Below are 23846 nucleotides of genomic sequence, written 5' to 3' on the forward strand. Positions count from 1 at the left end.
AGCAACACAACTGCAGGTCTGAGCTGGAAGTGAACGCAAAGAGTTCAAAAACGTATGATGCAATGTGTGACGTCACCTTCATGGCTTCACCGTGTAAAGCGATGTCGCGGCCTGACTCGCCGGTGTCAGGTATCAAAAGAAAAGACTACTTCCTGCGTGATCAGGTGTCCCACAGTGAGGCCATGACCTCCTCCGATGCACAAAGATCCTTTCTGACCAGACGCAGCGTCACTCTCATCACAGACAGACGGACTACAAACATGTCCGTTTTTCAGGGAAGGGTTCATGTTTCATGTAATCTTAAAGTCTTTAGTCTGAACTGGAAAGTTGAACATGAAAGTTCATCCTTGCTTTGGGAAGAGTAGTCTGACAAAATAACCTTTTTATTTTAAGGTCCGCTTACTAGCTTTCTCTGGCGCTTTCAACTGTATATCACGGGCTTCATCGGCAGGTGGAGTTAGGATGGTTGTCTTCATATGACCTACAGACCACCTTTGAACGGAGACATGGGTTGCCAGCTGTTCCACTCTGGACCACATACTGGCTAAAGGAGGCTTTTTAGCCATGCTAGCAGTTTGGCTCTAGGGAAGGCAGTGGTTGTCTGTCGGTTGATCCTCCACTTTGGTCCAGACCGAAACATCTCCAAAACTATTTGATTGATTGCCATGAAATTTGGTTCAGACGTTCATGGTCCCAAGAGGATGAATCCTACTGGTTTAGCCGATTCCCTGACTTTTCCTTTTTGCGGCACTTGCTGTTTGACATTCTTGTTTTTAAGTGACGTATCTCCAACTGTTAGATGGATTATCATTTCATTTAGTACAGATATCCGTGGTGCCCTGATAATGAATGACGGTCAGGCCAGCACCTTGCATGGTAGCTTGCAGTGTGTCAGAGTGTGAGTGAATGAGGGGCAGATTGTAAAGCGCTTTGGATATAAAAGTGCTACATATCTACAGCCAATTACCTGCAAAAATGTCTAATATTTGGCAGGCATGCAGTTGAAACGATGCCAACAGACGCTGTACTTCACAGCTTGGTGGGGCGGGGCGGGGGGGGGGGGGGGTCCTTGGTTTCCCTGACAGGAAAAGATCCGAGCTGTTGCCTCCTGAAAACAATGAGGTGGGGAGCGGTCACTTCCTGTCTCTGTGCTGGTGAGAGGACCAGCTCCACCACGGCACCCCACCTCACAGTGTCAATAGCGAGAATCCTAAACCCCGGCTTCAGGTCAGCTTCCGCTCCGCTAGCTTTCAACGGACCACTGGAAGCATCCCAAACCCTCTATGAGAAAAATACAGTCTGAGCAAAGCTAGAGGAACAGAGGCCATCGGCGAGCACGTTAGCGTACTAAGCTTAGCATTTAGCTCAAAGCACCACTGTGTCAAAGAGCAGCTAGCTTGGCTGTACATTCACTTATTGCTTGAAAAATCACTTAAACAATGAATCTATTACCAAAACAGCTGCCGACTGACTAATCGATTACAATACTATTTGTTTCAGCTCTGTTGTGCTGTGTGCTGCCACAGCACAACAGACACTTAAAGTTGAAATAATAAACTTTATTTCTATAACCTTTCAAAACAGTTCAAAGTGCTTGACAATAAAACCAAAACATATTAAACACAAAGCGAAAAAAAGAAAATAGTAAAAGTAAAAGCCATAAAAATGAACACATTGTAAATAATGACAAACCATTCATCATTCACACATTTCATTAGTATTTCAATGGCAGGGTTTCAAATAAGCAACAAAGAGAAATATAGAGATTCCAACGGGCAGACTGAAGAAATGTACGGCCTCCTGTTTTACATTATACTACAGTGAAGCACCTCTGTGCACTGATCCAGCCTGACAGCAGTCGACCTCCATTCTGTCCTGTTTGATTGTATTCTATTATTTTCTATCTCAGTCCGCTGTGCTCTACTCTGATCTCCTGTTGTGCATCCATTCTGTCGGCTGTCTCTGTAGCTGCTCGCTCCTCTGAGAGAAACCATTAACTGCTCCATTAAGTGCTTCATTCACTATGCATGAGCCCCCCCCCCCTCCTCCACAGCCCTATGTCCATCAACAGAATGAGGTTGAAGGTGAAAATTAAAGTAAGTGTTCAAGTAAAAGCATGTCTTTGTGAGGTTAAAGGTCACGGTCAGGGTCAGTTTAAAGTAGAGATTGAATGACAAATGCCCTTTTAACACTTTTAGATCACATCCACTGTGTACTTACAAACAATATATGTCCAAAAAAAATAAATCTAGTTTTTATATCTATAGCTATCTATTTCTTTGTATTCTTACATCAAAATCTTCCTGTAAAACAAAATATGACGTGTGCTTTCAACAAATAATATCATGACATCCACCCATCAATCAACTTTTAGCGGCACAGAGCTAACATTCATTAGTTAGCTAGCTAGCTAGCATGGTACGTCGGTTGTGACACGCCCACTTTTCACCGCTCCAATCAAAGTTGGCACAATTCTTGGATTTTTTTGGGGGCCTTTAAACTGTCACAATTTATAAAAAAAAAAAAAAAAGGCTGATTGTTTTTGGACACATCCAAAGAAATACTCTAGTGTAGTATTGTACTGTAGTTATTAAAGAGATGTCCTCACAAGTATAAATAAGAGGGTGTGCGTGTTTCCGTCCCAGCTGCCATTACGTTCAGGTGTGGCGGGAACACGGAGCGGATAGACCCTCCTCTTACCCAACACCACACCACATTCCTGGGAATCCACAGCTTCCTCTCTGTGTGTGTGTGTGTGTGTGTGTGTGTGTGTGTGTGGATTGTAAAAAAAAAAGGGGAAGGAAGAGCAGTGAGGTAGAGGAAGTGAGGGTGGTAAACTCTGGGTGGTGTATCATGCCTTAGGCTCACGTCATGTATCCATGCACACATTAAAAACACGGCAGCACTTCCTGCATCGCTCTTGTTCCGCTGCTGCGCTGTGACCGACGGCCTCAACGAGCTGCTGCATCATAAAAATTGACATTTTCTGGGTTAGCCTCCCTTTAAGATGAGCCAGAGAGCGGCTCCACCTCCGCAGGTCAATGTGAACGTAATGTTGCTGTCTTTGGATGGGAGACACCTTCACATCAGACCGTTTGTCACCAAAAAACACGCAGCAGAAGAAGAAGAAGAAGAAGAAGAAGAAGAAGAAGGCAGAAAGGAGCTGATATTATCAGCAGGGCTGCAACTGATTATCAATTCATCTGTTGATTCTTTCTTCAGTCGATTTACCGTTCAGTCTGTAACATGTCAGAACAGAGTGAAAAGTCCACGTGACGCCTTCAGATGAGAAAAGCAGCAAATCTTTACATTTCCTCGCATTATTTTGCATTGCTGCTGATTATTTTCAACTCTTCTAATCTACTGACCGGTGATTTGTTTTAAGACTATGGAGGAGAGCCAACTGCTTTACCACCAGATAAATGAAGGAAAGGAACAGTTCGGGTGTGACTGGCCGACGTGTGAACTTTGGGAAATACTGTGGTGATGAGAAATGTGTGGATTAGCGAACATTTCACGAGCAAAAATAGAAGACACACACACAAAAAAAAGAAAAGAGTTGAGAGCAGGGACGGACAGAAAAAAAACCCAGTGAAATTTACAGCAGATCTATTTTTATCTGGGTTTGTGAGCCTGATGTGAGCAGAGAAGGAGGTCAGTCAGAGCTAAAAAAAAAAAAAAATCCTGCAGATGGTTATAATGTGAATCACCAACACGTAATCTTATGTAATCTCTCTCTCTGCGTGGTTCAAACACACACATTTATACACACACACACACACACACACACACAGGGGATGTTGTTTCTGACAATATGACGTGTGTGTATGTGTGTGTCCACTGAAAAACTGCCAAACACTGCAGAAATGCATATTGTCTGAAGCTGGGGACATGGTTTGGAGGGCGGCTGCTACTGGACAGACACACACACACACACACACACACACACACACACGCACGCACACACACACAGCCAGTCATTTTTCTGCATTGTAGAACATGAGAGAGTATATAGAGGCGGTGACACAGTGTTTCTGTATCATTCTCCAAGCAGCAGCATCTGCAGCAGTAACAGTGGAAGAAGAACAGAAAGTAAAACAGTTGAGCGTCCGGCAGATAAGAACAAAACTGATGAAAACACACAAACCCCACACTTATACACAAACAACTAGAGCTGAAGCGGAAAGCAATCGTCAAACATTCGCTGCGTCCTCTTGGCTTTGCTGCTGATGTTCGTTTGAACTGAACTGAACATGTTTGGAGTTTGGACAAACGAGACATTTAAACATAAAAGAAAAAGACGTCACCTCGTGCATGAGCATCTTTTTTTTTTCTTCTTGAGAAAACGTGTCAAACTGCCTTCTGATTCCAGCTTTCCACATGCGAATATCTGCCGCTTTCTTCAGACTTCTGTGATATTAAACTGAATATCTTCGGGTTCAAAGGCAAAACAAGACTTTGCATGTGTCAAGTTGGGCTTGACAAAAATTGTGTTTTTTTAAAATATTTTCTGACATTTTATGGACCGAGCCGATGAGTCGATAAGATCTATCCTAAAAATAACCCTTTGCTGCAGCGTCAGCAGTGTTCGGTTTGGGCTCTGAAGTGAGAGCAGACTGACCGGCTGGTTTGGTTTGGAAACCCCCCTCCTTCACCTTCCTGTTCCTGGACTCAGGTGATATCCACCATCTTTAAAAAAAAAAAATCCCCCAGAACTCCAAACTACTCAGGACTTCCTCAGAGAATGCAATCGTTAGTTTTACTTTCTATTGCCATGCTTAGAGAGATTGCAGCATTATTCAATAAATACAATGAAATCAGTAGATTAATCAATAATGTGGACGGATCACATATACTCACTGCCTACTTTACAGCAGGTCAGACCAAACAAAGTTATTCCTCAGAAGTAAACCACCTGTTCACCTTCAAGGCCTCAGCAGGTTGGCAGTTACACACACACACACACACAGTCAGGGTTTGGCGGATGCAGGTGATACCACCATGTGAGCCGAATGAGAGCAGACTGACCGGCTGGTTTGGTTTGGAAACCCCCTCCTTCATCTCTCTCTGTTCCTGGACTCACTCATTTTTTAAATTTTTTTTTTGACCAACTGATAAGTTCGTAAACCGACGTCTTCAAATGTCCGAAACAAACACATTCAGTTTCTGATGATATAAAGAGGAGAAAAGCAGAAAGGCGGATCCACAAAACAGGCTCCCAGCTGAATTCCATTCAACTAATTTACTATTGCGCAAAAAATATGCAGTTAATATGATGACACAACGTTACACAGTGATCTGTGCAAGACGTTGCGATTTAAACCTGGGACTAAAATTTTAGACCAAATCCGAAAAATACCCGAGGAAGACTCCTTCAAGAAATGAAAACGATATTTAGACCCAATCCAAAATGTGGTCGACCCAAACAAAGAGGGAACGCCGACACTGGCAGAAGCATGAAGCTCCACCACGTAACAAGCAGTAGCGGTCGGAGAGAGCAGCAATACGCGTCCGAAGAATCTTTGTAAATCTCCATCCACGCATTTTCAATGTGTGCGTGAAATAAAAACCCTGCGTGGAAGTGCCAGAAATTTGAAGGAAAGTCTACGTTTTTTTTTACGTGGAACAGTTTGTGTATCGATAAAAGGAAAACAACATGCCGTACATGAAGCACGTGACTTAAAAAAAGAGCTGGAAACATCAGGTCTGTGTGGAGCGACGAGGAGGCTGTGACCTTCCTCGCATCAGCGCGCGATACGAACACATCGTCGGCGTCGTATACATATTTGTGTGTGGTGCGTCTGACAAACTGCTGCTGAGTGCAGTTCAGCAGGTTTGAGGAAAACGTGTGTGAGTCCACCACGTGTTCGCCCCCCACTCTGTTACTTTCTCGTCTCATTCCATATCTTGCGGCTTGACCGGAGACACACAGGACTGTGAACTACCATCAGCCCGGCGTGTTGATGACCTGATCCGGACGGTGTGTCCCGTCATTAACGGCACGTCCACCCCTCACAGCGTTCGTGATGTTCTCTCAGGTGTTTGTCAGCGAACAATGTAAACACCTGACACCTGAAGCCGCAGGTCTGTGGCTCAGATTAATGAAGCCTGGTGTTTTTAATTCGAGCGAGCGACTGCAGTAACGCCGATGATGTTCACATGCACGGCTGCTCGTGCAGATATGAGGACGGCTTTATGGAGAGGCAGCAGTTAAGATGTTAGCCGTGAGCTCCGCAGGAAGACCAAAATGTGCACCTCACTGGCGGCCTGAATCAGACACTGCGTTAATCTGAACACAGAATTATTAGCAACTTCCTGTTTGTTAGCGAGGGAGCGAGAATGAAATCTAAACCAGCTGCAGAGAACAACACTATACCACAAGGCATTATGGGTAAGCAGGAGAGCAACGGGAGGGTGCACTTTCCTCATGTTCTGAAAGCAGAGTTTGGATGCACTGCGAATAGAGCGGAGACAATTAGTCCGTTAATAAAATTAGTTGACCGACAAGACGATCCACAACTTTAAATGAACCGTCATCTATCAAACAAAAAACACAACGTTCTTGTTTTGGACAGTGGCAGATGTCATAATGCACTTTGTTTACGATACAGACTGACTCAAAATCAAGAATCGACAGATTCAAATGATGATGAGAGCTATCATGAGTTGAAACCCAAAACACACACACAGCTTTAAGATGAAGCTGACTTAATGAGACACAGTTAAAACCTCATCAGGGTCTCTTAGGGGGGAGCTTTCTGTAAAAAAAAAAAAAAAATGTGTAAGAGGAAAAACCTGAGATTTGTACTAGACTGGAATCAGAGACCTTTAATCTGTAGTAAGGACTCTCCAAACGCCATCAGATATGAGGCGAAAGTACAATAATCCCCCAAACTGCACAGCTACAAACCACCACTGGCTAAATACTTGTGCGAGCGACGTGGTCCTGCTCGCCGTGGAACAGAAACCCTCAGTTTGTGTGTTTTCTGGACAGAAATGTCAAAAGACACAAAACCTCAGCTATCAGGCAGGCTGGATCCTGACCCAGAGTGCTGCGGAGCTGTTGGAACCGAAGCCCCCATCCCCTCACTCCACTGCTGTTTCCACGCTGCTTATCGCCCCTGTGTGGTTACGTAAGCCACATTTCTTCTTTTTTTGTGTGTGTGTACATAAACAGAGTGAAGTACGGCAACATAACGTCACCGAGGCGTCCCAGTCCGACTGCAGCACGGCTGACCTTGATCTTCATGCTGCTGTGGGAGACAACAGACGGATGAGTGGATGGTTTCAGTTTTACACGCTGAGGCTTTGAGATGTCTGACCAACACAATGGAGGTGAATGGAACTTGGGTTGGAAAACACGTAACAGTGTCCCCGTCTGCTCTGGATTAATCACTGCCACTCATTCATTGCCGTAAAGACCGGAGAAATGGTCCTCCTGAAAACAGCCAGATACCTCAACACCAGAAGGATCTGCATGGATGACACCAGGCAGAGGTAAAAAAAAAGAAAAAAAAAAGGTGTCCCTCCACAGTGCTGACTTTGTGTGACCCCGGGGCCTGCAAGCCAAGTCGTGGACTGATCTGCAGCACATTGAAAGCGGATCAGCTTAACGTGCATGCAAGACCCACATCATGCTGGAGCGCCATCCTGAAAACCACCGTGGGCACGCGGAGGTCAGAGCTGTGGGTCACTGATGCGGGCATGAGGACCCGCCAGTTGGATCGTCCCCATAACAAACAACCACGGAAAAAGCTGCTCTCTCTCTGCTGTATGCGGTCCCTCTTGACTGTGTGTCTGGGCTTCTCCCTGCTCTCCGGCCTGTTTACTGCTCTAAATGGATTAAAAGGAAGTGGTGGGGAATTCCACTGCAGGCCCACTGAGCAGTCAGACCCTGCAGCCTAGAAACTTGAGGACCCTTTCCCCCACATGAGTCTTACATGAGGACAGGATCACCCAGATCCTGTCCACAGTGACAGACTGGACACGTCATGTAGTGTACATGTGACCACTCATCGGAGGAGTAACATCCAGCTGTGCATCCGGTCCAGGTGAAGCACAAGCCGGGGCCACAAATGACCCACGAACGTGTCAACACCACCGGGGTGGAGGGTTCAACCCCCCGAGTGGCTCATGAATAAACACTTGATTTTAAACGAGCAACGGAAACGCCAGCTCTGTAAATAAAGTACAACGCTCAGAGGGGAAAGTATCCACGCCGCCGTAACGCGTCACTGGGAGTCCGTTACCGCACATCACCGGTGTGTCGCCCGGTTCTACTCAGTGAAGCTAGCCAGGGAGAGATGCCAGAGGGGTCCCTTACCTGCTTCCACCGTGTCCGTCAGGTCGTGGTTGGCGGCTGTCCGGGGAAACTCCTTCAGTTTTCGGGAGCTGAGGTTGAGGACGCCGCTGGCCGCCGCCTCCTCCAGAGCCCGCTCCAAGCCCCGGTTGGGAGGCAGGTTGGCGCTGCCGATGTGAGACTGGATCGACGGAGAAGAATTGAGCTGGGAAAGAGGAGGACGAGCCGACTCCGGCCCCAACGTCGCCATAATATCCCCCCTCTCCGGTGTCGTCCGCGTGTGTGTGTGTGTGTGTGTGTGTGTGTCGGTTATATCCGAGAAAGAGAGCGCGCGCGGGGCTAGCTAACGTTCAGGCGAACAGCGGGACTTCACAGGCGTGCCGTGCCGTGCCGCGCATCAGTTCCTTCCTCAAATGTCGCCGCCGCGTCCGCCTCCCTGTCTGCGCGGTGCGTGAAGCGTCAACGATCAAACAGCGGAGCGGCATCCGGTCGTCAACTTTCAAAATAAAGTTGTCGACTCTTCCCCAACACAAACTGCGCTTCCTGTAAGGAGCATGTAGAAACCTCCACTCATTTGCTTTGACATTTAGCTTATTTAGACGTTTCCATTTGTACAGACCTGAATGCTTACGTGCACTCACGCTAACTTCCACATCTCGCTTTCACAGACGACACATTACAATGTTTACAAAGCTACCATCCCATGTAATTCACGTTGTATTACGTGTATCATCTCCCCATGTTTATTGTTTTGTTATGTTTCTTCATGTATTTACTGTTCAACAAACTAAACAAATATAAAATGTGTACGTAAATGACGCTGGAGCAACCCTAGCTGGGCACCATGATTGAGGTCAACTAGAAAGCTGTCTGTGAATTATGATATTGGCTATAACTCCAGCTTAAAAAAAAAAAAAAATCAGTATTATCAGAAAAATGCTGAAGTTGTGTGGGTGGATAAATGGCCCGAGTCAGTCGAATAATGATTACAGTCAAGAAAACAGAACATTGGGGGGAAAAAAAGTATGACTTGAAACAGGATGTTCCATTGTCAACAGGACGACTGAGTCAATGTATATTGGATATATTCAATGCTCCACTGCCTTATGTATTTTATTCTGAAGATAGGCCCCCTTTGTTTCCGGCTTCACTCTGCATTTCTTTGACTTGACGCAGCTCACTCACTGCGGCTGCGCACTGGACTGTGGACGCTGTGAAACAAGCAGGGGGACTTCGAACAGTCGCGGAAAACTCGGTAAACAGCGACATCTGCTGCCCTCCAGAGGGTCCTACCACAGTGTTGACTCACACCTGAGTGACGCTGCAGGTTACTGTGGTGGCTTACGATCTGTTCCAGCCACGTGGAGCCCACATCCTGGTCCTTTTTAGGGGGCCCACAAGCCCACAAGAACTGCTGAATATTTAGGACTGCATTTCGACCTGCTTGCAGAAAATGACAGAAATGAACGACATCTTTCCTGGACAGATTATTTCTGTGAAGGCACCCAGCCACTTTTTGTCAGCTGTAATCCTTCTCAAAGGATCCGCTGTTCAGTCTAAAGGTTGTTGCCGTTGCATCCATCTCCACCCTGTGCGCTGTTTCATCATCACCGCCGATGATGATGATGATGATGATGATGAAGCTCCGTGCTGTCACCAAAGTTATTACAATTCATCCTGCGGGGGAAAGAGACGAAATGTCGCTGCTAGAGGAAGAGGAATCCATCCTCTGAAACCCACGAATGTCTGAACAGAAGCGAGTAGGAGGTGAGATGTTTCGGCGGGATGAAGTGAAGACTTTTGACCTGCTGGTGGCACTCGGTGAGACGTCAGTGATCCTCATCCTCTGGGGACCACGAATGTCTGTTCAAAATGTCATGGCAGTGGCTGTTCGGCCATGTCAGTCTGGACTGAAGTGGACCAGCGACAGACTGACACCCCCCCCCCCCCCACTCCAAAGAGCTTTGAGCTAGCCCGAGTGTCCGTACAGACACCCGTCAACCTGTTTGATTCATGATCTTATGAAATATAACCATGTTGTTCCTATAAAACCTCTTTGGTACTACGCAGTTTTTCATTTTGGTACTGAAAAGTATTGAGAAAAAAAAAAGGTTCGATACTCAGCCTTAGTCATGAAGGCCAAGCTGCATTTTTCTTTTCTCTTTCAGTTTCGCAACTTTTATGAGTCGGTGTAACCTACGCAGGTAAATTAGACATTTGAAAAGCTGTGTGCAATGTTTAATAAAAAGGTCGCTGCTTTGAAGTGAAAGCAGGTCTGGAGCCTTTGTGTTGCAGGTAAAAGCCCATATTTACTACCATCTGATGTCCATGTAGCCTGTGTGTGTGTGTGTGTGTTACAGTGGGAGAGCTCCAGTGGGGAGCAGGAGTGCTGAGTCAACTGATTACATAACAAGCTTGTGTCAGCAGATATACGGCGCTGATCACTGATTACACTGTGTGTGCCAAACCACTGTTGTACTGGTATACCGGCGAGGACCTCTATTGACATGACTCTTACAACCCTAATGTTACACTCTCTGAAAAAACGTCCAGTTGGACCTCACGAAGACAGACAAAAAAAAAAAAAATAAAACCCCAACAAACATTCAAGGCCTTTTAAAGGGAGATGAGTTTTCTGTTATAAGCACATAATGAAACATATGCCGTTAACTGAAGCCATCAGACCCACTGATACTTCGACTCTGAGAGAAACTTCCTCTTTTCTTCTCCAGCAGCTGCCAGCTGAGCTGAGGGGTGGGGGGTGGGGGGGGGGGCTTTCTGCAGAACAAAGCCTTACGTCGCCGTATCTGTGGTTCCCGTTAGGCTGAGGAAGATGCACCAGTATAACCTCTGAACATCTTTTTTTTTTTTTTTGTTGTTAAAAATTTGCTCACATCATGTTCTCTTGAGTCCATATTGAGTCTCCATTTTTATTCGATTCCATTTTTACTGTGTTACCGCGCTCTTCGAAGATATTCTAGACTTATAAACTAAAATATTTATGTGGCAGATTATAAAAAAAAAAGAAGAATAAACTGCCTGTCATTAAAAAAAAAAATAGTTTCAGATTAAAGAGGAAATAAGGCACTTTTTTGGGGGGGGGGGGGGTTCAGGGACCTCCGTCGTGAAGTACAGCGAGAGGAGGAGCACTGCTGACGGCTCAGCCACAGAAAGTACAAACCACTGTTAAATACAGGAAGTGCCGAGAGCCAACCACCTCGCTTCCTTTCTCTGCGACACTTTTTGGTGGATGGAAGACTCGTTTCAGTCCCTTTCGGCCCCTCTGACGGGTTTCCTCGCGGCGTCAGCTCAGGAGTCTGCAAAAAAAATGGTGAGTCTGATGTGACTGATGTTGCGACTTGCCGGTGTTTTGGCCATTTGCTCCTTTTGCTGTAAATGGGAAACATCTTGGCTTTATCATTCACAATCAGAGACTACTTCTGCACTCACACAGGAAGCTGTGCTGCTGCTGTAGGTGAATCAGCCTCCTCAAGTGAGACCAATGTGTTTACATTGACATGTCCATCTGAATTTGACTCGGCTGAACACCAACTCGAACCGTCACTGGTTTTCTTCTCTCGCGACTTGAGACCTTTTCTTCATTCCAGGTTTTTACATTTTTAAGGGACGTTTATTGTTATTTCTCATCATTAAGAGGACATGGGGCTGATCTCCAATCAGTAAAAAAAAAAAAAAAAAAGGATTGAAGAGACATTGGTTAACAGCAGCTTATAACAAAGAGAAAACGGCAGTCAGAGGTTGATGAGTTGGAGGGCCGGTGTCGCATATTTTGGTTGTATTGATTCGTTTTTGGTTCATTCCTGATGTTTCAGAATCCGTAGCTCAAAATGATTAATCAGATTGTTTCATGATATCTAATAACTTATGTAAGACGACAGCGGTGGAGAGTCAGGGGCCTTGGAAAACAAGTTATGACACGACTTAAATGTTTGCAATCAGGATTCCCATTCAACCCTTTGGCACAGCCATCAGGCCGAGAAGAAGACGGGTTTCTATTCTAATTCATGAACGGACACTTTAAACTGGTAACTGAAACTGGTATCGCTGATCCCAGAGGCAGGTTTGGATGTCCTCAACGCTTGCAGCGGCGTTTCTCATCGTGACTCCACTTTGTGATGTGAAACCGGCTGATGCTTATGAAGCTGCGAAACTGCGTCGCATTACCGGGGAAGTACCACAGGACAGAACTGGTGCCAGCTGGGGTTTCTATTTCAAGTTCGAAACGTTTCAGGGCCAGAGACCCCTTCATTAGGAGTAGGTCGGATCGGTGCTCTGCAAAGAACGAAGAAACCTGTTGTCCCCAGGTTGATGTTAGAAAGTAGAAGCAGAAGTTTTTACGGTCGGGGGGGGGGCCCCTCGACTGCCAGAGGAGGAGGTCTACGGATATATCACACGTGTAAACTTTATGTGGATCTTTACGCTCAGTTCAGCTTTTCGTGCGATTTCACGAATCTACAAGTAAAACTAAGTCATAGTCCTGAAACGACATCTTAAAGGTTTTCAGTGTGTGAATATTTTCCAACAATTCTTCGTACCAGCGTCCATAAACATGAGCCCACCATGACTGACTACCTGTCCGATCGGGTCTACTGTCTGGGCAGGCGAGCTCCCAGATCCCACAGGTTGACAAGCTACAATCACTGGTATTGACGTATCTATTTGGCTAATTCCGTATTCTCTGGGTGAGTAACTGCCACAGTTTCCTTATCACTCAGGAAGCCCTGTTGCACCAGGAAGTTTGCACCAAAGCTGCCGTCATTGGGAAACTTTGTCCCTCCTCTTCTGTACAGCTGGGGGGGAGCTGCAGGGACGCGTCCTCCTCCCCCCAGAGATCCAGATATGTCAGCGGGTGTGACGCCACGGAGCCTCCAACGCCTGGAACTGCGGCCCTGGCGGCGACAGGTGAGATCCAAAATAGGTTTACAGAGTTCACACAGGAAATATCGGGTTTTGCAGAGCTGCTGTGGGGAAACACTGATCAAAGATGATTCACAATTAAAGACTTCCAGCAGCTCAAATGTCACCACCGCTCCTCTCCCTGGTAGGCTTTTCATTTGAAACATCTGAGAGTATTATTAAAGAGGACCTATTATGCTTTTCTCTCACATACATGGTGTTACAAGGTCGGATGCTCCCATTAAACGTCGCCAAAGTTGCCAAACGATGAGGAAAACGCATGTTAAAGTAATCCCCCGTGAGCCAAAAGCTCAGGCTTCTTCAGACTGCTCTGAACGCTCCCTCCTTCCTCTGCTCAGGGCACAGCAGTGACAGCACCCCCGCGAAGAAGAAGAGCAGCAGTTAGCGGTTGCTTTCTAAAGCTTTCTGCCCGTCAGGAAACTCTCGTAAATCGCAGAGAGTTGGTGCAGAGTCAGCCGGAGGACATCAGAGGGAAAACCAGAGTCTGTGAATAAAAGTTACGCGTGTTTTTGTACAGTAATCAGTGAGGTAAAAGTCCGATAGCCAATCAGAAGACAGTGGGCTTTTAGGGAGGCGGGCCTTGAAGAGACGGGAGCTCAAGGGTGAACCGAGGGGCCGCGTGAAGGGCCACCATAAGATGAAGAGGGACTTATTTGATCCGCAAATCGTGCAAAGCTGCTCTAGTGGAGTCCCAGAATAAAGACACAGAGCTGGACATGAGCGTGACAGGTCCTCTTTAATCATCACCGTCCTGACTGTTTCCGGTTCAAACAGACAACCAAAAAAAAAAAAAAAACCCCTATCGTCCCTCAGCAAAGACAGTTTATAGAAATATTCATTGACTCTACCCTCTCTTTCTCTCTAGAAGCCACTCCAGAAGAAGCCTCTCAGCAAAACCACCAGCCAGGATCAGTCCCACTTCTCCTCCTGTCGCCACCGGAGGCCAGCGGAGGAGAAACAAACCCAACATGTTCCCGTCAACGCCCGCAGTCCGCTTTCGCGAAGAGGACACACCACGAGGCCTTCACGCGCTCCCGTCACTCCCAGTTGAGCCCACCACACCGCAGCTCCGCCGCGCACAAGGTTAACGAAGCCCCTCCTCGTAGTCCAGCTGATGAGGGCGATGGTGAGGACGGCGAGGACGGAAGGAAAGGGAACGAAGAGGACCCGGTTCTTCTGCATCTTGCGGAGGAAAGCTTCTTCCTTCCCAGGAGCAGCCCGGTCATCTCCAGACGCCACAGGCCCGTCTCCTGGCATGGAGGAGGCACCGATACGTCTCCTTCATCGAGGTAACGACACAAACATTCTTGTTATCGAGGGTTTTCAGTCAGATTTTCTGTCCGATTTTTTGTTTACCCCCCAAAAACAAAGTCAGGGACAGCGGTCAAAAAACAGAAAAGGAATCACCTCATGTGTTGATCTTTCTAGGAATGATTTTTTTTTTTTTTTGTTGTTGACTAAGATGAAACATATCTTTTAGCTCGGCCTCCCCGCCTCCTGTCTCTGGTTCGCTGAATCTGGATCGATGTGGGGGCCCGAAAGTCACCAGTATGGAGGACCTGAGGCCCAAACCGGGCTCCTGTCACCGCTCGTTCCCGCTCCAGGAGGACAAGAAGCCCAGCTGCGTCTCTGTCACGTCAAATCTGAACCGCCTCCTGAGCGCTGGGCTCCACCTTCCCTTCAGTGGACAGCAGAGATTGGCTGAGGAGCACGGAGGGCGGGGCTCAACCAGCTGTGACGCCCCTCATTCGTCAGGTAGTAGTATCCACTGCTGCTGCCACGGTGCCACCAAACCGAGGGCCTGCCCCTCAGAGGGAGCTCAGCTTGGTCTGCCTCATTTTTAACTCGCCTGGCCAGCATTTTGGATTCTGGATGAGCAGCCTCACAAAGCTGGTTACACTCTGTCGACCGCAAACTGTGGGTCGCATGATGAGAGCAAATGTCGTGCAATAACGAGACCTCACGGGTCGCCTCGTCAGTGTCTTCCCCTTAGATACAGTGGTGCTTTGAGCCACATGCTAAATTGAGGACGCTAACATGCTCACAATGACAATGCCAGCATGTCGAGGCTCACCATCTTGGTTTAGCATGTAAGCACGCTGACATTTGCTAATCAGCACTGAGCACAAAGCGGGGCTGCGGCAACGTCATTAGTGTCGCAGGTGTTTGGTCATAAACCAAAGTATATTGGGCAAATTGATTGAATGTCTGTAACAAATTTCACCCTTCTAATACTGGTTGAGGTATTTCTATAAACCCCCCCCCGCCCCCCCCCCAAAATATATAAACCTGATGGTGACGCTAGAAAAAAGTCATCAATGATCATCAAAGTCAGTGGGATTCCTCCTCTGAGGGATCCGCAGCCCTAGAAACGCCGTACAGAAATTCATTTGATTCAGTGTCGCTGTTAAATGAAGCTAAACTTTAAACTAAAAAAGTGTGTGTGTGTGTGTGTGTGTGTGTGTTTTGTCAGGCCTCTCCACCTCGACACAACACAGTAAGGAGAGAAGGTTCAGTGACATCCCAGAACTCTCCGCAGACATCTTTAAGACCAGCTGTGAGTTGGAAAAGGTGCGTTACCCTCTTGCAGTAGAGAGTCCACGGTCCAGTTACAGTTTCACTTTCAGTAAACACGTAAAATTGTGTAAAATATCTCGATTTCAACTTGTGCTGATGTGCAGGAGAACGCCCATTTCGTCGTGGTGGACATGGTGCTGGAGGTGCTGGAAGGCGCGAAGTGGACTCTGAGCTCCGATGGGTGGACGCCGGGCGAACGCGAACAGGGACAGGCGCACCCCTGCAGGCGGTCTGACGAAAGCTCGAGGGCGCCACGCGGAAACACGCCCTCGTCCTATGAAGACGGGGAGGAGGCAGGGACCGGCAAAGCTGGGCACCAACCAAAGACGTTCTCTGTCCTCTCCACCGACAGCGGATTCGAAGGTGAACTCACTTTCCCTGGTTTTGTTATCTAAATCTCCATATTGGCAGATGAGTTAAGGAAGTGGCTGTATCATAACTCACCGTAGGAAGTCTTTTCTCCTAAGTTAACGCTGCGTCACGTTCCTGACTCTCACCGCGTGTGTTTTAAATTCAGACTGCGGCGTCGACGCCACGCTGACCCCGAGAGGTTCCCTCAGAGAGTAAGAAAAACACACCGGCACACACACACACACACACACACACACACACACACACACACACACACTTTGCTTTCGGTAAACGCTGAATGCTGAAGACGCATCTGTCCGTCAGTCAGTCAGTCAGTCTGTGGTTTTCCCATAATGCAGCGCGGAGTGTCTGGCCCAGCAGCTGGTGCTGCAGTTCAGGAGGAGCTGGCTTCCTTCCCACGGGCCCCGGCGTGGACGGCAAAGCCTCCGTAGTTCACTGCAGGAGGTGAGAGCAAGTACGATAATGAACGAATCTGAAAAACACCCCCGACAGATGAAGCTTGTTTTATTGGTTATGAATCAGAATCAGAATCAGAAATTCGTCAGGTTGACTGCAGAGGGGAAGAAACTGTTTTTGTGGCGGGAGGTTTTGGTCCTGATGGACCGCAGCCTCCTGCCAGAGGGGAGGGGGTCAAACAGATGGTGTCCGGGGTGGGAGGGGTCGGCAGCGATCTTCCCTGCTCTCCTCAGGGTCCTGGAGGAGTACAGGTCCTGAAGAGATGGGAGGTTGCAGCCGATCACCCTCTCTGCAGAGCGGATGATACGCTGCAGTCTGCGTCTGTCCTTGGTGGAGGCAGCAGCGTACCAGACGGTGATGGAGGAGGTGAGGATGGACTCTATGATGGCGGTGTAGAAGTGAACCAGCATCATTTGTGGCAGGTTAAACTTCCTCAGCTGCCTCAGGAAGTACATCCTCTGTTGGGCTTTCTTGATGAGGGAGCTGATGTTCAGCTCCCACCGGAGGTCCTGGCTGATGATGGAGCCCAGGAAACGGAAGGACTCCACAGTGTCCACTGGAGAGTCACACAGGGTGATGGGGGCAGGTGGGGCTGCGCTCTTCCTGAAGTCTACAACCATCTCCACTGCCTTTGTAGCGTTAAGCTCCAGGTTGTTGCTGTTGCACCAGATCACCAGATGGTCAATCTCCCACCTGTAGGCAGAGATGAGTCCGATGAGGGTGGTGTCGTCCGCGAACTTGAGGAGCTTGACAGACTGGTGGCTGGAGGTGCAGCTGTTGGTGTACAGGGAGAAGAGTAGAGGAGAAAGAACGTAGCCTTGAGGGGAGCCGGTGCTGATCGTCCGCGAGTCAGAGACGTGTTTCCCCAGCTTCACGTGCTGCTTCCTGTCAGACAGGAAATCTGTGATCCACCTGCAGGGGGGGTCAGGCACGTTCAGCCGGGAGAGCTTGTCCTGAAGAAGAGCCGGGACGATCGGGTTGAAGGCAGAGCTGAAGTCCACAAACTTTCAGCTCTGACTTCAACACGATCGTCCCGTCCCCGCCTTATGTGAAGGCAGGTAACATGTTCGACCTTCCCCTCTCTTTATCTGACAGTTGCCAGGCACCGGAGCTGTGGCGGTGAGCAGCGACAGCCTGGCAGAGGAGATCAGACTGAGGACCCGGATGAGAGGATCCCTGAGCTGGGCGCCACCACGCCTCCAGATCATCTTCACCGTTCAGCCAACCCACAGGTCTTTGATTACATCTGACAAGACTCAGACACACTGAATATAAATGCAAACCAACAGACGGACGGACGGACGGACGTGAACATTCACTGTTGACTGTTGGTGTTTCCTCCTCCAGACGCAGCGAAGTAGTGGCTCTGCAGCACTTCCTGTGTGCAGGCTGCGGGACGGAGGTGGAGCCCAGTGAGTATCGCATGATTTGTAGGGCGGCAAGGTTGTTATTCACTGAGTCTTGAGTTTTGCCTCTCTCTCTCTCTCCCTGCCACCAGAGTACATCAAGAAGTTGCGGTACTGTGAATACCTCGGCAGGTAGGTGGAATCATTTGTTTGCTGTCAGTATCGTAACGGGACGAAGGGCCCTGCCGCCGTTCATCCGGGGGGGGGGGGGACCTGGATGTCTACAAAATGTGACAGACATCACAGTCTGCACCAAGAAGGTGTCATCCCTACAGCCACGAATAAAACAAAACAAAACACTCAATATTGTTCTCATTAGTTCATTCTGACTCATTTCACAGGTATTTCTGTGACTGCTGCCACAGCGGCGCTGAGGCTGTGGTTCCTGGCCGTCTTCTGTCCTGCTGGGACTTCGGCAGGTAAAAGTATTAAGTAGCAGTATTAATACAACCGCTAACAGGTCCATGACTGATATTGTCATCCCCAATATCTGTCGCTTATCAGTGTCTAGTGTCATGATCGATATGAAGACGCCACTGCTGCGCCATGGGGCCCGTTGTCGTGACAACTATGAGTAAAATGAAATCATAAAGAACTCCATGGTATGGGTGTTTTGCCGGTTGTTTATTAATAACAACAGCAATAATAATACATTGACATTCCCAAAACATCTTAAAGCAATAATAATAATAATAATAATAATAATAAGCAATTCAATTATTAACCACAGATGACTTAATAAAAGCAATGACACAACATCAACATTGAATTCCAGGACAAACATCAAAGCTACTGCTGCTGTCAGTGCAGTTAAAACACGATTATCGATGTGACCCCCTTCAGCGACCTCAGAACAAACAGCAGCTCGGCTCAGGTGGGGACCAGGGGCACAGGCAGACGCACACCCTTGACCGTTATCCTTATCAATTGATATTAACACTGCAGGTACCCCGTGAGCGATTTCTCCAAACAGCTGCTGGATTCAGTTTGGCACCAGCCTCTGTTTGACCTGACCTGCGTTGGCAAGACTCTCTACGGCAAAGTGAAAGAGCTGGACAAGTTCAGGGTGGGTTAGAGACGGAGTTATTATTATCATCATTATTACGGGCTCATGATCAGATTTTTGTACTCTTCCTTGTTTATGTTTACGCATTTTTAGCTGAAGTTGCACCCCCCCCCCCACAGGTATGTTATGTGGCGCGAAAAGCCAGCAAAATATTGCTTTTTTTTTCCGTTTTGTTTCAAATGTGACGAAACAGGCAGATTAGACAAATTAAACCGACATAGGTGTAAAAACAATGTACAGACAATAACGCGAAACGGTAAGATGCAATAAACACTGGCTATGATTTGAATTTGGTCCCAGTTTTTAAGTTGTTTTTGTTTGTTTGTTGTTATTTGTTCGTGTGCGTCTATGAAAAAGTCTGTATTTCTGTTGTCTGTATTTCCTCTCTCCTTCAGGAGCTCCAGGAGCAGCTGCTGGCCGTCAAGAAGCTGCTGACAGTCTGCAGATTATCCGGAAGGTAGACATTATTACATTATTACACACAGCGAGTATAAACACACACTTTGCGGCTACAGATAATGTTGCACTAAATGTTTGTTGAAAAACGTGTAAACTGCTGCAGAGCTGCAAATTCCAAGAAGTATCTCGGTTTACTGAAGTGTATCACATTGAGTTTAATAATCATTTAATAAAGTCACCATGATGTAGGAGTTGAAAACGTGGTACTTTGGCGCCATCCAGTGGCGGCATCAGAAAAGACACAGCAGACCACTGTTTCACCAGCAAAAAGGAAACCAAAGATGCCATAATCCCACAAAATCACGTCAGTCGTCATTTATTATGTCATGTCCAGTTGTAGGTTTTAAATGTGAACGTGGATCCACATTCACATGAGCGTCCTCACGCAATTAAATGAACTACCACTGAATGCAAAAGCAGAGGTGATTCTGTGCCAATTCTTACATTAACCCGTAAGAACCACAATGGTGACACCAGTGTAACACACACTTCAAAGGCCCCCAGCATCTTCCTTATACAGCTTTGTGCTTGATCTTAACTCATTAAGTCCCTGAGGTCAAAGGTCGGGACCTTTTCAAAACGGTGGTGTGACATGTAAACACAAGTGAAGGAAGCAACTCATTTCAAAAAGCCTGTATTTTGATACTAAAGGTAAGTTAGAACCCATTTAACGATTCTAATGTTTTAATGGTCTGTCCTGTATACAGTCAACCTGTTTTGACCGTATCTCTTATGAAGTAAATTGACCATAAACGCCCAATGTAACGTGTATGTGACATCACAGATCTTTAACATTAAGGGGTAGTATAAAATATCAGTGTATTCCCCATAATTTTCCTTTGAGGGGAAATGGGTCTGGGTTCTTATGGGGTTAAACTTTCCGGGTGTCCAAACCCCCCCCCCCTCTGAGGGCTCACAGCGCGATCCTCATTCCGCCTGGTGAACAGCTGGCCTCGGGCCTAATTAGCTCTGACATTGCCACCAGCACATCCCGTCCATTAACGGCCACACCTTTTGAAAGAAACACGAGACTTCTCTAAAACGAGGTAGAGTTCCCTCCTGTCGTCTGTCTCTCTCTCTCTCTCTCTGCCCTTCTCGCCAGCAGTGCAGGCTTTTCTGGTGGTTTTCACAGAGTCCGATCGTGCTTTGGCTGTGTTGATCTGTTGCGGCGGGAAGACAACCTCTCCAGCACGCGCCAAACACTCCGGTTCAAATGCACCGAAAAAAAAAAAAAAAAAAAAAAAACGCAACCGAAAGCTCACAAACAAAGATGTTTGCCGGCAGGAGAAAGCAGGTGGTTTGACGCTGATGTTTGTTTCTGTCCCAGGGTGATGGCTGAGTTTGAGCAGCTTCCCGCTCACCTGACGGAGCAGCCACATCTCTTCTCCATGGACGACCTCTTGAGGGCGAAGAAGGGTCAGCTTGCGGCGCCGGCCAGAGCGGTGCTGCGCTCCGCCATCGATCACGTGGAGAACTGCGAGGTCGGTCTGAAGCACCGTGTGAGGTGGCTTTAAATGTTGCTGCTGCAAGGAATTGTGGGATGGCATTACCTCCTTTCCTTTCATAAAGGGTGGCCCAGCACCTTTAATTAGCATTTCAGGAATTCGACATTATCGTGCCACTTAAGATACTTCCGGGTCATTTCAGTCAGCGAGGAAGCCTCCTAAGTAAAAAAGACAATTCAACCAAACCGCAATTTGATGAGCCGTCAGCGGGCCTTGCTCTCCCGATTTGTTCTGTTGTCATATCGGTTCCTAAAATGGGCCTTGTACGCTGGTGTTAGCATGTTTCCACTGACACAAAAGTCAAATTTCACACTGGGCTGACAATTCTTCTGACTTTCTCCGCGCAGTTGTGTCTGGCCCGGGGTTTTATCTGTGAGTTCTGCCGCGAAAGAGACATCATCTTCCCCTTTCAGAGGGACACGTGCAGGCGCTGCCCAGGTAAGCACTGACTAACGCTAGATTTCAAATCAGCAAATGCGGGATGTGAGGCTGACGGGCTGTAAGACGGAGGCAAATGATCAGCGGTGACGTCAAATAAAAAAACAGACGTGGGCCTCAGTCAGACCGGACTGGTGTTACAGGGGGGATGTGGGCGATGAAACTATCCGGCTGAAGGGGCCAGAAAAAGAGTCACTATTGGACTTAAATTCATGAGGTGACACGAACGCACCTCCAAATGAACGCTAATGGATGAATGAATGATGGGACTGTATTGACGCGGCTTCTCTTTTTACAGTGTGCAGGGCCTGCTTTCACAAACACTGTTTTGTGGAAAAGAAATGTCCGAAATGTGCGCGGATCCAAGCGTGGAAAAAATGTCCCGACGGATCCACGAAGTGACATGTGACCCGCCGCACCTCGGTACCGGTGCTCCATTTATCACCCTTTATGTTTACACACACACACACACACACACACACACACACACACACACACCACAGTTTCACGTAAAACACTGTGGTACATGAAATGTAAATTCATTTCTATACCCATGCAGTATATACTCATAGTTCTCTTAGTGCTTTGATAAAATAATACCTTCATTGCTAAAATCAGGGAAAGTCTGAATCCCTCTCAAATATTTCATGTTTCCTGTGGAAATAAAACTGATACGAGAGTGATTCTTATACCTCAAACCGCAATATACTTTTGTGCAAAACCATTTCAAATTGTCTCGCTTTGTTTTCTTTGCATGGGAGTGTGAGTGTGGGCTGTGTGCATGGTGTTTCTCTGCGTGAAATAACACTCATCACCAGCGTCGTCAGTTAAACTGGCAGCGGTGGAAAAAAGTATGCGGAGAAGACAGGCCCTTGACAGTGATGGGGCCCAGAGTGTGAGGCTGTGGCTATTTCCTGGACGTAGTACGTACCAGTGCAGACCCGGTGTATACCGAAATTGAAAATGTCGCCTGGGTTCGAACCCGCCGGGCCAGCTGAGGCCCTTCCGTGTGGAGTTTGCATGTTCTCCCCATGCCTGTGTAGGTTCTGTCCGGGTACTCCGGGTACTTCATCCCACAACCCCAAAAGACACGCGGGTTAGGTAAGGTGTGACCATGAGTGTGAATGATTGTCTGTCTGTGAATGATGTGTCAGCCCTGCGATTGACTGGCCTGACCTGGTCAGGGTGTACCCCGCCTCTCGCCCGATGTCAGCTGGGATTGGCTCCAGCCCACCGCGACCCTGCAAAGGATAAGTGGTTGTACAAAATGGATGGATGGGGGCATTTTATGCCTTATTAGAAAGCTATAATGGAGAGACGACGGGAAATACCCCCAGAAACACCCCAGTCGGCCTTTCCCACCGACGCCCAGCCAGACCTCCAGTCGGCTTCCTGCTCTGGCATCCAGCGCTCCGCCTGTCCAGCGCCCTGCCCTGACCTACGGCGAGGATCATCGGTTGCCGACCGCCTTTTCCAACCTCCAACCTGCCGGCTGAACCTGCGGCCCGTCCGCCCTGCCTTATGGTCGACCTCGAGAGCGGTCCCGCCATTGTCGCTGACCTCCTCCTTTTGGGTGAGTTTGCCTGACCTCTCCTTGTTTACTTGTGTGTAATCACAAGAATGCCTGGTGGATACCGGGTCTAAAAAATGATGCTTGTGACTTTTCTCCTCATGTTTATGTAGAAACAAAATGTCACGCAGTAACATAGGGAGTGCTGAGGTCGCAAATGAGGCAAGGTACCCTAACTTAAGAGAAACCAGACATAAGCTACAAGTGAATACAACCATAAGGTAGTAAAAAAGAAAAGAAAACTGGATTAAAACATTTTAGTTTTCAGCAAGTTAAATGAAACAAAGTTAATGTGAATGCTCAGGTGGACTTAATGAGCAGAGCTAGTGCAAAAACTCATCTCTCAGTAGATCAGTGTTTTTTTGTGTAAATGACCATTTACTCTACATTGCCCCTGAAATTTCCCCCATGTATTGTGGCCATTTGCAGACCCACAACACACACACACACACACACACACACTGAGTTAATTCCCATGAGATTTAATTTGCACCATTACGCAGCCCATTAGTTGCTTCTCATGATGGTGTGCTGAACCCCTCTAGACGGGAAGTTTGTTCACACCTGCGTGGATCAGTGTCAGATGATGCCATCTCAACCTCGGAGGTGCCGCTGCAATCAGAGGTGTTGAGAAAAACAAGCTTCAGAATAAACACATGATGCAGCCGACACGCGTCAACATGTGATGCAATCAGTTGAGATTGTGTCCGCCGTGACCTTTACTGTTCGTTTGTTGTTGAGTCCAATATTTAATATATCA

At 47.5% G+C, this 23846-nt stretch overlaps 2 protein-coding genes across 2 annotated transcripts in view; one reads left to right on the top strand and one right to left on the bottom strand.

The window, feature by feature from the left end:
• Window positions 1-8648, bottom strand: part of lrch1 (leucine-rich repeats and calponin homology (CH) domain containing 1) — a 56048-nt gene extending 47400 nt beyond the window's left edge. The window contains exon 1 of the mRNA XM_070914463.1: window positions 8324-8648. Coding sequence (XP_070770564.1) covers window positions 8324-8549 — 226 coding nt within the window. The 5' untranslated portion in view covers window positions 8550-8648. The remainder of the gene's footprint in view (window positions 1-8323) is intronic.
• A 4232-nt stretch (window positions 8649-12880) lies between these two features.
• On the top strand, window positions 12881-22232 carry rubcnl (rubicon like autophagy enhancer). The gene is made up of 17 exons (XM_070914945.1): window positions 12881-12904; window positions 13036-13222; window positions 14106-14526; window positions 14718-14992; window positions 15711-15808; window positions 15919-16177; window positions 16332-16377; window positions 16525-16630; window positions 17738-17874; window positions 17990-18054; window positions 18141-18180; window positions 18390-18467; window positions 18994-19114; window positions 19510-19571; window positions 20901-21054; window positions 21426-21516; window positions 21815-22232. The coding sequence occupies exons 1-17, from the start codon at window positions 12881-12883 to the stop codon at window positions 21916-21918; spliced, it is 2268 nt and encodes a 755-aa protein (XP_070771046.1). The 3' UTR covers window positions 21919-22232.
• Window positions 22233-23846: the final 1614 nt, after the last annotated feature.

The sequence above is a fragment of the Enoplosus armatus genome, chromosome 11 (genome assembly GCF_043641665.1).
Source record: "Enoplosus armatus isolate fEnoArm2 chromosome 11, fEnoArm2.hap1, whole genome shotgun sequence".
NCBI classification, from domain to species: Eukaryota; Metazoa; Chordata; class Actinopteri; order Centrarchiformes; family Enoplosidae; genus Enoplosus; species Enoplosus armatus.

Excerpts from the sequence above, each read along its gene's own strand:
- rubcnl (XM_070914945.1), top strand. The coding sequence starts at position 12,881 with ATGACTGACTACCTGTCCGATCGG. Across the intron at positions 16,378-16,524 it reads CCGAGAGGTTCCCTCAGAGA|CGCGGAGTGTCTGGCCCAGC; the intron begins GTAAGAAAAACA and ends CCCATAATGCAG. Across the intron at positions 18,055-18,140 it reads CGGGACGGAGGTGGAGCCCA|AGTACATCAAGAAGTTGCGG; the intron begins GTGAGTATCGCA and ends CCCTGCCACCAG.